At 38.5% G+C, this 14,114-nt stretch overlaps 1 protein-coding gene and 1 pseudogene across 1 annotated transcript in view; one reads left to right on the plus strand and one right to left on the minus strand.

The window, feature by feature from the left end:
- AXDND1 (axonemal dynein light chain domain containing 1) overlaps window positions 1-14,114 on the plus strand; it is a 245,076-nt gene that overhangs the window by 133,777 nt on the left and 97,185 nt on the right. The window contains exon 16 of the mRNA XM_006887769.1: window positions 1,986-2,220. Coding sequence (XP_006887831.1) covers window positions 1,986-2,220 — 235 coding nt within the window. The remainder of the gene's footprint in view (window positions 1-1,985; window positions 2,221-14,114) is intronic.
- Window positions 10,576-11,730, minus strand: LOC102845430 (annotated as a pseudogene).

Below are 14,114 nucleotides of genomic sequence, written 5' to 3' on the forward strand. Positions count from 1 at the left end.
AGGAAGGAAGGAAGGAAACCAAACTTAAAAAACCATTAAAATGGATAGTCTTATGATAAAAATTGTTGGGATCCATGAGAATTCTAGTCCTTAGTTATCCCTTGAATCTGGGGCAAAACTCACCTCTGAGGCTCAACTTTCAGGGAAATAATAAATCAACCTCTGATATGAACACTACTATCTAAGAGGCACTCCCACCTCAGAATAATCAAATACTTAAGATTAAAATGGCAACATTTACCCAGGGATAAAGCTATTTCTATTATGTTTGTTGTTGTTGTGGACCATAGAATCAGAACCCTCTGGCGGGTTTTCAGAGGCAGTTAATCACATAATAACATACCAACAAGCAACAAATGCTGGTGAGGATGTGGAGAAACTGGAACTCTTATTATTGTACTGCCCATCCCACAGAGCAGCTGGTGACCTTGAACCACATGCCTTCAGGATTGCAGCCCAGCTTCTTGCCAGTAGACCACCAGAGCTCCTTGAATTTATATTATATTATTATTTATATTATATATGTTTAATAATATATCTTTATTATTAAACCGCCCCATCTAGATCTCAAGAATCCATTTTTCCCCTCTTGAAATTAGTAGACTATCTTAAGAATTGAAGACACTTGTTATCCTGTATACAAAATGCCCTTTTTTTACGTTGTTTATCCATTTTGACATTGTTGTTATGTACTATTGAGTCAGAATTAACCCACAGCAGACCCTGCAGCAGGCTTTCAGAGTTAGTTTAATCGCCCAGGAAGAGATTGCCCATCTTTCTTCTCACAAGCAGCTGGTGGATTTGAACCACGTGCCTTCAGGATTTCTTACCACTAAACCATCAGAGCTTCCTATTTAATTATTTACTGCACAGATAAAATTGAAAAAAAATCATTGTTTCTTTACTATTAGGGATCATTATTAAGTTATTAGTAATAGAATTATTTAACTATTATTAAATAATCATTCTTATTAAATACTAATTTTCAGAAATGATACTGCTTTCCATTTATTATCTTACTCTTCATGGCATCTGTATGTTCCAAGTTCTGTAATTCACAAATCAGGAAATTTAAATATAGAAATATTAAGCAAATTGACTAAGTTATCTGTGAATAATAAGTGATAGAATTTGAGTTTTAAGTCTTTCCAACTCCAAAATCTTTACTATTAATTACCCTACAATACTGTCTTCCTACAGTCATTACTCTTATTGAAGGGTACATTGTTTTAAATTTCTGAAACACAAATAATGGACAACTTTATATGTAAAATGAAGTTTAATTTTTTTTTCAGAAATATCTATTGATATGTCGTTTACAGGCCATGGGTTTAGACAGAAGAGTAAATATAAACTGTCATTTTTTTAAAGAAATTTATATGGAAAATACAGGTTATAATTATTCTATTAAACCCAAGTAGGAATTATATGAGTTCTTACTAAGTAATTAAATGTACTTAGGTCTCTAGGACTTAATTGTCTATACCTAATTTTTTATCTGCACAGGAATTTATACAGTGGTTTTTACCCAGGTCAACCACAGATTATCATATAGTATCAAAATGAATTTAAATATATTTGGAGTTGTAAAATGTGGTGGGTAGAGGGAGGGGGTGAAAGAAATGGGAAGGATTCTGTGGGGACATTAAAAGACAGGGTAATGACAGGCAAGGTTCAGTGGTGATTAATTTTATAAAACACGATGCATGGGAATGATTGTATGAATAAAAATGTGAACGATGGCTACTATGAAACATAATGTATATGCGTTTTGTAAGCAAACCAATATAAAATAAAAACAATTTTTAAATAAAATTTTTAAAAAGTTAAAGAATATATAATTTCTTTGGATGACTAACGTGTATACACTATTAATCATAGGACATATAACTCCAAAATGATTGGAAGGCTCTTGGGAACAAGGAAGTAGGTAAACTTTGATAAAAAACACTGATGTTACTTCCCTACTCTCTTTCATTTTCTAGATGCTGTATGATGAGAAAGAAAATTTTACTGGGGAAAGTCTATTGTCAAAATATGATTCTCTTAAGATTATGAGACATTTACAGGAAAACTGGACAAATATTGGGGTTGAAATATTCAGCCGCCATAAAAATATGGATGGGGAAATGCTGCCAGAGAGATTCTACGTGGAGGAAATTAACAAAGCTGTTGAAAAACTCTACAAAGAATATGAAATAAGGATAAATGGTGACAGTGGTAAGCAAAAGACCTTGATGATTCAAAATTGCTTGCTATTATAAGCATTTTAAGGAAAATTCTTGTTTATAACACAGGGAATTCTGGTGGTTTAATGGTGAGGGCTTGCGCTGCAATCCAAAAGCACGTGGCTCTAACCTGTCAGCTGCTCTGCTGGAGAAAGCTGGGCAGTCTCCTCTTGTGTGATTTACAGCCTCCAAAAACCCTCTGGAGGGTCAGCTATGGGTTGTTCTGTCTCGATGGTACATAACAACAACATAATACAAGTAATATTTAAAATAAAAAATCATGCATTCCAGATAATAAAAAGGTATCCCCATGCTTGTATTAGGTTCCTAGGGCTGCTTTAATAAAATATCACAAACTAGTTGCTGAAAAGAAGAGAAATTTATCATCTGACAGTTCTAGATGCTAGAATTCTGGATTCAGACAGTGCCATGCTCTCACTACCTTCATCTGTATGTGGCTATCTTCCCTCTGAGTATATGCCTTTTAGCTCCTTTTTGTAAGGAATCCGGTGAGGTAAGACTCACCTTGCTCTAATGTTGTCTCAGTTTAACTTATTATCTACAAATAACCTATTTCCAAAAAAGACACATTCATTTGTACTGGAGGTTGGGGCTTTAATGTTTTTTTAGGGTACACAGTTCAACCTGTTATAAACCCTTGGGCATGTGTATCACATTCTCTTGTCCATTTGTAGCACATTCCCTTGAGGAAGCCAGTTTTAATATTGTTTTCATTTTTTGATTCCTTTTGATATATACCTCCATGTTTGTACAGAAGAAGATGCTTATATTTCTGTTTCACTACTTATTGTAAGCATCATCCACTGGCTTTATGTTTTCACGGGAGATAAATTAACTAACTCTAACATTCTCACTTCCCTTTACCCATTTCCTGAGAGTTAAGTAACTATTTTTCTAGTTATCTTTAAGTAACACCTTTTAACTTTATAAAGTCATAACTTTATTCACATGCAACTCATATACTTTGCAATTCACCTATTTTATATGCCCTCTTCAGTGGTTTTTAGTATACTCACAGGTACATGGAACAGTAATCATTGTAAATTTTAGAATATTTTCACCACCTCAGAAAAGATACCCCATATTCTTTAGCTTCAACCCCTATACCTTCATTCCCTGCCCCCAGCCTTAAGCGACCATCTACTTTATATCTCCATAGTCTTCCTTACTATGGCCATTCATATAAAAGAAATCATATAGTATTTTGTTACTGATTCTTTTCATTTAGCATAAGGTTGTCAGCGTTCATTTATGCTGTAGCATTTATCAGTACTTTACTTCTTTTTATGGCCAAATAATAGGGGTTTTTTGCTTCTGTCTAACTTTACATACTGCCATCAAGTCTACCCAGCTCTCCATTGAGTTTCTGAGACTGTAAATCTTTCTGGGAAAAAATTAGCTTTTTCATGCAGAATGGTTGGCAGATCTGAACTACTGACCTTTCAGTTCACAGCCTGATGCATTATGCTACCAGAGTTCATGTATGCTATTGTTGTTCAGAGACATCAAGTTGTCTATGTACTCATAGTGACCCTGTGAACACCAGATCTGAACCGTGCCCTATCCTGTACCAACCTCTTAATCTCTGTCCTACTCAAGCCAATTTTAGTAATTACTATGTCAGGCCATCTTATTGAGGATCTTCCTCTCTTTCTCTGACCATCTTCCTTTCTCAGGGTAATGTCTCTCTCTACAGACTGGTTCCTCCTGAATGTATGCCCAAAGTAAGTGAGACAAAGTTTCACCATCCTTGCCTCTCAGGAGCACTCAGGTTGCACTTCTTCAAGAAGATTTTTTTGTTCTTTTAGCCATTCATGGTGTGTTATATATTCCTTACCAACATCAGAGTTCAAAGACTTTGATTCTTCTTTGGTCATCCTTATTCATTGTCCAACTTTCAAATGCACAGGAAGTAATTGACAATGCCATAGCTTGAATCAGGTGCACTTTAGTCTTAAAATGTATGTCCTTGCTGTTTAGAATGTTAGAAAGGTTCTTCACAGCAAATTTCCCCAGCGAAAAATATCTTTTGATTTCTTGACCATTCTATATTTGTTCCTATCCCCCCAAAATTGGTTCAACATAATGTATAAATTATCAAATAATACTGATAACACTACATGCAAGTAAGATTTGGCTAAAGATTATTTTTAAATTGCTGAACAGAACATCGCCAGGAAACTGTCAGGAATTCAATAGAGGATTCAGTTGAGGCCTTGGTAAAAAGTATATTGTTGATGTCAAGTGGATGCTTGCTGAAAGCAGAGAATTCCAGAACAATATTTACTTATGTTTTTTTAATAATGCAAAGGCATTTTACAGTGTGTATCATAACAAATTATAACAAATGTTGAAAAGAATGAGAATTCTAGAATACATAACTGTACTTATGTGAAACCTATACGCAAAAGGCTATTGTCCACAAAGAACCAGGGAATACTGCATGGTTTAAAATCAGGAATTGTGTGTGTCAGGATTGCATCATTTGTCCATGTCTATTCCTTCTATCTGCTGAGCAGATAATTGGAGAAGCTGGACTAAATGAAGAAGAATATTGCATCAAGATTGGAGGAATAGTCAACCTGTTTTATGCAGATGACATAACCTTGCTCGCAGCAAGTGAAGACGACTTAGAACACCTACTGAAGAAGATCAAAGATTGTGGTTTTCATTATGGATTGCAACTCAATATAAAGAAAACAAAACCTCACCTCTGGCAACATTATGATAAATGGAGAAAAGATTAAAGTTGTAAATTATTCAGTTTTACTTGGATCCACAATCAATACCGTTGGTAGTAGCAGCAGCCAAGAAATCAAAAGCCATGTTGGATTCAACTAATATATGTTGTTTTTGTTAGGTGCTATTGAGTCAACTATGACTAATAGTATCCCTATGAACAACATACCTGAATCCTGTCCTATCTTGTTTCATCCTCATCATCTCTGACACACCTGAGTCCATTACTATAATCATTGTTTCAATCTACCTCACTAGGAATTTTTATCTCTTTCACTGATCCTCCACCTTTCCAAGCATGATATCTATCCCTTTCCAAGGAATAGCATCTCCTAGCAACATGTCCAGAGTATGAGAGAGGAAGATTTACTGTCTTTGCTTCTGAGGAGTACTTTGGTTGCACCTTTTCTGAAACCTGTCTGTTTATCCTTTTGGAAGTCTATGGGATATATTCCCCAATGCTCAAAAGCATCAAAACACTCAAAAACATCAGTTATTTCCTGTCATCCTTATTCATAATTTTCCTGGTCTCAGAAGCATAAGTAATTGAAGAAACCTTGGCCTGAATCAGACACATCTTAGTCTTCAAACTGGCATCATCCCTTTTCAGTATTTTGGAAAAGTCTCTGACAGTGAACTTGCCCAAAGAAATGTTATTGTGTGCCACCAAGTCAACTATGACTTACAGTGACCCTATGCACAGTAGCTCTGACTCCTTCTCTATCCTGAGCCAATCTCATGATCTCTGACATATTTATCCTTATTGAGTTATTGTATCATTCCATCTCATCCAGGGTCTTCCTCCCTTGCTCTGTCCCTTGACTCTTCCAAGTTTGATATCCTTCTCTAAAGAACTGTTTTTCCTGGCTACATGGCCAAATTATGTGAGAAAGAGTCACAAAATCCTTGTGTCCGAGGAGAAGCTTGGCTTCACCTTTAGGAAAGACCTCTTCATTTCTTGGCAGTCCAAGGTTTGTTCAGTACTCTTGTCCAGCACCACAACTCAAAGACATCAATTATTCGTCTGTCATCCTTAATCATTTTCAAGCATTTTGATGCATAGCAAGTAATTACAAAGAGCATGGCCTGGATCAAGCATATTTTAGTCTCTAGATTGACATCCTTTTTAGCACCCTGGAGACTTCCCTGACAACAGCTTTTCCTAATTTAATTAATCTTTTGATTTCCTGACTGCTGGTGCTGAAAGTATTGATTGTGGAACCAAGCAAGCTGAAATTTTTACCAATCTCAGTTTCTTCTCCATCGATCTTGATGAAACCAGTGGGCCCAGTGGTGAGTATCTTTGTCTTTTTGATGTTGAGCTTCAGTCCATATTTCAAACTACATACATTTTTTTGACCCTCTGTAGCAAATGCTTCAGTCCCTCCTCAGTTTTAGCAAGTAAGGTTGTGTCATCTGCATAACACAGATTGTTTATGAGTCTTCCTCTAATTCTGATGCCTCATTCCTCCCTAGAAAGTCCAGCCTTTCAAATGATTGTTCTGCATACAGTTTGAAAAAGATATGGAGACAGGACACATTCCTGAGACACTCTTTTTCTGATTTTGAACCTTCCAGTGTTTCCTTGCTCTGTTCTGACAACTGCCTCCTGGTCCAGCAATAGGTTTTGCATGAGCACAATTAGGTGCCTGGAATTCCCATTCTTCTGAAGGATAGCCACTATTTGTTGTAACCCACATAGTCAAATTCCTTTACGTAGTCAATGAAACACAGATAGACATTCCTCAGGTACTCTCTGCTTTCAGCCAAGATCCACCTGACATTGACAGTGATGATTTTAGTGCCACAACCTCTTCTACACCCAGGCTTTATTGCTGGTAGTTGTCTATGTACTGTTTCGGTTATTCTTGGATAATTTTTAGCAGCATTTTGCTTGTGTGTGATATTCTATAATTTTAACTTTAATTGTGTTATTCTATAATTTCCACACTCTGTTAGAATACCTTTTTTTGGAATGGGAACAAATATGGGTCTCTTCCAGTCAGTCGGTTAGGTGTATGTCCCCCAGATTTCTTGGCACAGCCTGGTGAGTATATCCAAAGCTGCATCTGTTTGTTAAAATATGTCAACTGGTATTTCATCAATTCCTGGGGCCTTGTTTTTTGCCAATTCCTTCAGAGAAGCTTGAACTTTCTCCTTCATCACCATTGCCTCTTGAACATATGTTGTTTCATGAAATACTCTGTCAGCCAGATGGTTTGTGGTTTTGTTTTGGGTTTTTTGTTTGTTTTTATCTTGTTTTGTTTTTGTACAGTGACTCTATATACTCCTTCTATATTCTTTTTGATGCTTCAAGTATCATTAAATATTCTGCCCATAAGTATTGCAACTCAAGGCTTGAATTTGTTCTTTAGTTCCTTCAGCTTAAGAAATGCTGAGTGAGTTCAAGCCTTTTGATTTTCTCACTCCAGTTCCTTGCACATTTCATTGTAATACTTGGCTTTGTCTTCTTGAGCTGCCTTTTGAAATATTCTGTTCGGCTCTTTAACGTCTTGATTTCTTTTCTTTGCTTTGGCTTCTTGGTGCTCTAGTACAAATTCAGAGCTCTCTGGTAGCCTAGTGGCAAGAGGTTGTGCTATAATCCCAAAGTCATGTGGCTTGAGGCCACCATCTATCTATCTGCTCAGCAAAAGAGAACTGGCAGTCTCCTCCCCTGTGATTACCTGCCTCTGAAAACCTGCTGGAGGGTCAGCTATGGGCTATGGGGCTTGCTCAAAGCAATCATCTCCTAATCTCCTGACTGCCGATACCAAGGGTGTTAATTGTAGATATAAGTAAGACAAAATCATTGACAGTTTCAATCTTTTCTCCATCTCTCATGATTTTGCCTATTGGCACAGTGGTAAGGATCTTTGTTTTCTTGATGTTGAGATGTAATCCATATTGAAGGCTGTACTCTTTGATCCTCTACAGCAAGTGTTTTGGGTCCTCCTTACTTTCAACAAGTAAGGTTGTGTCATCTGCATAACATATATAGTTTGGGTTTTGCTGTGTTTTATTTTGTTTTGGTTTTTTCTTTGTATAACATACATTGTTGAAGAGGCTTCCTCTGAGCTCATATATGTTGTTGTTGCTGTTAGGTACTGTTGAGTCTAGTATGACTCATAGCAACCCTAGGAACCAAAGATCTGAACCTCATTCTGTCCTGTGCCATCCTCACACTTCCTAAAACACAAGAACCCATTGTAACAGTCACCTTGTCAATCTACGGTTGAGGGTCTTCCTCTCCCTTGCTGACCCTGCACCTTTCCCAGCATCATGTCCCTCTCCAAGTAATAATACCTCCCAGCAACAAGCTCAAAGTTTGTGAGGCAAAGTTTTATAATTCTTGCCTCCAAAGAGCTCTCCAGCTGCACCTTCTCCAAGATATATATGTTTGTTCTCTTGGCTGTCTATTGGATGTTCAGTGCCCTTCTTCAACACCACAGCTCAAAGGCATCAGTTCTTCTGTCATCCTTATTCATTATCCACCTCTCAGATGCGTAGCAAGTAATTGGAAAGAGTATGATCTGAATCAGATGCACTTTAGTCCTCAAACTGACATCATCAGTCCTCAATAATTTGGAGAGGTTCCTCACTGCAGATTTTCCAGGTGCAATGCATCTCCTTATTTCCTAACTACCAAGGGTGTTAAAGGGTGTTAATTGTGGATCCAAGCAAGATGAATCTGTTGACAGTTTCTAACTCCTCTCCATTCATCATGATGCTGCTTATTGGTCCAGTGGTAAAAATCTTTGTTTTCTTGACACTGAGATGCCATTCATACTGAAGGATGTATTCCTTGATCTTCTACCACAAGTGCTTTAAGTCCCCACTTTCATCAACCAAGGTTGTGTCATCTTCAAAATACAGGTTAGTTATGAGTCTCCCTCCAATCCTAATGTCACACTTCTCTTCATAGAGTCCAACTTCTCGGATATTTACTCAGCATACAGATTGAATAGATATGGAGAGAGACTACAACCCTGACACACTCTCTTTTCCATTTTAAACTATGCAGTGTTACCCTGCTCTGTTTTCACAACAGCCTCCTAGTCTGGGTTTAGGTTCTGCATGGGCACAATTAATTGCTCTAGAATTCCTATTCTTCTCAATGTCAGCCACAAGTTATCATGATCCACACAGTAAAATGCCTTTGCATAGTCAGTAAAGCACAAATCGGCATTCCTCTGGTATAACTTACTTTCATTTAGGATCCATCTAACATCAGCAATGATATTCATGGTGCCACAGCCACTTCTAAATCCTGCTTGAACTTCCAGAAGTTCCCTATTTATATACTGTTCTAGTCTTTATCTTCAGCATTATTTGCTTGCATGTGAACTCATATATACTTCTCCATAATTGACTCTTGTTATCTGATATTCTACAATTAGGTAATAGTAAAAAATTACTATCTGTGAATTAATAAAATGATTAGCATGACAAGCATGATGTCCCCCTTTCCAAGGAATCGTCTTGCCCAGAAACATATCCAAAATATGTGAGATAAAACCTTGTCATCTTTGCCTTCAAAGATGATTCTGGCTACATTTTTGCAGGACATATTCGTTTGTTCTTTTGGCAGTTCGTGGAAATTCAGTACTCTTCAGCACCACAACTCAAAGACATGAGTTCTTCTGTCATTATTATTTCTTGCTGAGCTCTCAGAAAAAGAGCAAGTGATTTAAAAACCATAGTCCGAATTAGGCACACCTTAGTCTTCAAACTGACATCATTACTTTTCAGTAATTTGGAGAGGTCTCTGAAAGCAGACTTGGCCAATGCACTATGCCAGTTGCTGGTACCAAGGGTATTGATTGTAGATTCAAGTTAGTACACATGTTTTGTTTCTCTTTTGATTATTGGGTTTTGGGGGGTGTTTTTTTGTTTGTTTATTTTGTTTTGGCTAAACTTTTTAATTTAGTACTCTGTAGTTGTTTAACACACACTTAAATGGTCTTATTGGGGGAAGAGAAAGGGGAGGCTCTTGCAGATTCCCAAGGAAATGTCAGAAAGGCAATATAAGACTAGCATTATCCATGTGCTTTTTTTAGTTTACTGAGTGAATAGAACTTTCTTTATGTAAACATCTTTTCTCAGGTTTTTCACACTGAGAACACTCAGATTTCAGTCTGAAGACACCCTGAAATCTTAAAGAGTAGCAAACCCAACCACCCTTCTATATTCTCCATCTAGCTTGTTTATATAGGCAGAATGAGTCATCTGTCCATTTCAGATGGCTAGATGTCTGTGAAAAATCTTAGTATTGCTTGCCTCATCTACTGGGATTCAATAGAAAGTGGCCTTCAGAAACAGTTAAAGAGAATTACAACACTAGTACACAAGTCAAGTCTTACACATTTAGCATTTGCTTGCTGAAAGCAAAGTCATAAGAGCAAATACAGTTAAACATGTTTACTGCTTTTTCTCCCAAGAACATAAAAATTATGGAGGAGAACTTAGCAGAAAATTTTAAAAAGTGACACAATTTTTTCCTTTTAATCATCTTTGTGTAGGTATGACAAAATAGGTTTCACTTTTTGTTTCTTTGAACAAGGATTTTGGTCCAAAGTTTTGTTTGGTTTTAGTATCTGCTTCTGCCTCCCCCTCTATCAGATCTGCTTCCTCCGCGGCCACCACCTCTTGGTGCTCCACCGCTTGAACTGCTGTAGGAATCACTTGGAGGAGGGTACCCCCTTTCCATAGAAGGAGGAAGCCCTCATTCTTGTCTGCCAACCTGATCACGGCCACTTGAGTAGAGATCACTTTGGCTGCTTGAGTAACTGTCTCGACTTCCATCATATCCACCTCGTGAGCTGCTGTAATCATCTTAGCGACTGCTTCCACCGTGAGATGTTGGGGGCCCTCGTGTAGGTGGAGCACTATGTGACTTACCATAACTCTCACAGGAATCTCTGTAGGAGCCTCCACTTGGATGATCTGAATAACCATGATCACGACCATAGCCATCTCTATCACTATAGCCTTTGGATGGATGGTCATCACGTGAACTGGAATGACCATACTCACAATATGTATAATCTCTTGTATCCCTAGAACATGGGTAATCTCTGCTTGAATAACTGTCTCTAGTAGACTACCCATCGTCTCCTGGGGACAAATAAACCTCTCTGCGTGAAGGTAAGGGTTCCCTTCTTGGTGGACCTCCATAACTGTCTCTTCCACGTGCTACAGGTGCTCTTCTACCCATTCCACTGCTGCTTCAAACTGGTGCTGAAGGGGCTGATCTTTTAGAAGAAGGCCCTCCACTGCGTGGTGGTGGTCCCCTTTTCACTGGCAGTGGTCCCTGCAAAGAACTCATGTTAAAGTTCATAGAATAGCCACCATCATCCATGTGACCCCCACGTGAAGGGGGTCCCCTGGTTCCTCCACTTCCTCCTCTTCCACCTCGAAGACCTCTTGGAGGACCTCTGCTTCTTAGAGCTGGAGGGGGTCCAGGCCTACCACTTTCAAATGTTGGTTTAGTGGATTGTTCCACTTAGATAACCTTTGCATCCAAAGATTTTCCATTCATATCTCTGGCTGCATCTTTGGCATCTGCTGGACTTTCAAAGATAACAAAAGCAAATCCTCTTGATTTGTTAGTTTCTCAGTCTTTCATCAAGAGCACTTCTACAATTTGTCCATATTTGCCAAATACAGCTTCCAGGGCTTTCTCATTTGTTTCTGTATTGAGCCCTCCAATGAAGAGTTTTCCTGGATTATCAGTTTTGGCCATTTCCCCCTGGGTGTGTGTGTGTGTGTGTGTGTGTGTGTGTGTGTTGTAAACCAGATGACTGTTCCAAGTTCCTTTGAAGCTCACTGAGTGGTGTTTTGATTAAGCTCCGCAGGAGGCCTGCCCCTGGGTATGAGGACAACAAGGGGAGGTCCCTCACACTGCTGCACAATGAGCTGGTGTGTTTTTGGTTTTTTTGTTTTTTATCTTTTTCATCCTTTTCTTTCAACCCACTTGTTTCTTTAAACTAACATGTCTCTCTTGTAGACAGTGTGTAGTTATTTCATGTTTTATTAGCCTTTCTTCAAAGCTTTCATTCTGATTAGTGTTCAATCAAAAGTAGTTAAGAAAAAGAAAAAAAACCAAAAAAAGTAATTAAGAGTTACATCTGCTGTTCTGCAGTTTCTTTGTCTTATTTTTTTCCTTCAATTCTTCTAAGACTCCCTGTAAAGTTTTATTCCCCCTAGTATACTATTTAACATTTAATATGCCAGTGACACAGCTTCCACAGTACCCAGAAGTTACCTCAGTACAACAAACTGGCAGAAAAATACTGTAGTAATTAGAATAAGAAATAAGTAAGAATACAGATTCTCAAGCTATTAAGTAATTAACAATATGCAGAGTGTTTCCTCAATACACCCAACTGACAGATAAATAAGAAAGGATACAGATGCTCAAGCTATAAAATAATTGTTGTTGTTATTAAGTTCTGTTGAGTCAAGTATGACTCATAGTGACCCTATGAATAACAGATCTGAACCTTGTCTTGTCTTATGCTATCCTTACAATCTCACACACTCAGGCCCATTACTGCAGTCTTTTTGTCAACCCACCTGTTTGAGGACCTTCCTCTCTTTTGCTCTCCCTTCACCTTTCCAGTCATGATACCCCACTTCAAGCAACATGTGAAAGTATGTGAGAAGAAGCCCCATCATCTTTGCCACAAAGGAGTACTCTGGGTACCCCTTCTCTAAGACATATCTGTTTGTTCTTTTGGCAGTCTATAGAATATTCAGCACTCTTCTCCAGCACCATTGTTTATAGGCAGCAATTCTTCTGTCATCCTTATTCATTGTCCAGCTCTCAGATGCATAGCAACTGATTGAAAATACCATGGCCTGAGTTAGGCACATGTCAGTCCTCAAGCAGACATCATTGCTCCTCAATAATTTGGAGAGGTTCCTAACTGAAGACTTTCCCAGTGCAATATGTCTCCTGATCCTCAAGTGAAATGAAGTTGTTGACAATCTCGGTCTTTTCTGTATCTATTAATCTATTATGCCTATAGGTCTAGTGGTGAGGACTTTTTTTTTCCTTTTGTTGAGATGCAATCAATATAGAGGGCTGCAGTACTTAATCTTATGCAGCAAGTGCTTCAAGTCCTCCTCACTTTCAGCAAGCAAAGTTGTGTTATCCGCCTAATAAAGGTTATTAATGAGTGTTCCTCCAATCCTGACACCACATTCTTCTTCAGAGTTCAGCTTCTTGAATAATTTTCTAAGCATATGTTATTGTTGTTATGTGCCGTTGAGTCACTTGCGACTCATAGCGACCCTATGTACAACAGCCCTAAACTCTGCTCTGTCCTGTACCAATCGCACTGTTTCTGACACTTCCATCCAATTACCCCAGTCACTGAATCAATCCACCTCATGGAGGGTCTTCCCCTCCTGTGCTGTCCCTCCACCCTCCCAAGCACGATGTCCTTCTCCAAGGACCGGTCTCTCCTCACAACTTGTCCAAAGTATGTTAGACAGAGCCTCAGAATCCTTGCCTCCAAGGAGCTACCTGGTTTAACCCTTTCCAGGACGAATCTGTTTGTTTTCCTAGCAGTCCATGGTACTCTCAATACTCTTCTCCAGCACCATATCTCAAAGGCATCAGTTCTGCTTCTATCCTCCTTGGTCATTGTCCAACTCTCTGATGCATAACAAGTGATTGCAAAGACCATGATCAGTATCAGATGCACCTTAGTCTCCAGAGAGACACCATTGCTCTTCAGTACTTTGGAGAGGTTCCTAAGAGCAGACTTTCCCATGGCAGTATGCCTTTTTAATTTCATAGCTACTTGTTCCAAGAGTGTTGACTGTGGAGCCAAGCAAATTAAAGTTGTGAATAATCTCACTCTCTTCACCATCCATCCTGATGCTTTCTATTGGCCCAGTGGAAACAATATTTGTCTACTGAGCATCAATCCATATTTGAGGCTGCAGTCCTTGACACTCTGCAGCAAGCGCTTCAGGTTCACCTCAGTTTCAGCAATCAGGGTTCTGTCATCTGCATAAAAAAGATTGTTGATAGATCTTCCACCAATCTTGACCCCACATTTCTCCTCATAGAGCCCAACCTCCCAGATAATCTGTTCTGCATACAGGTTGAAAAGG

Source organism: Elephantulus edwardii, unplaced genomic scaffold (assembly GCF_000299155.1).
Source record: "Elephantulus edwardii isolate Elephantulus edwardi_28Jun2011 unplaced genomic scaffold, EleEdw1.0 scaffold00061, whole genome shotgun sequence".
NCBI lineage: Eukaryota > Metazoa > Chordata > Mammalia > Macroscelidea > Macroscelididae > Elephantulus > Elephantulus edwardii.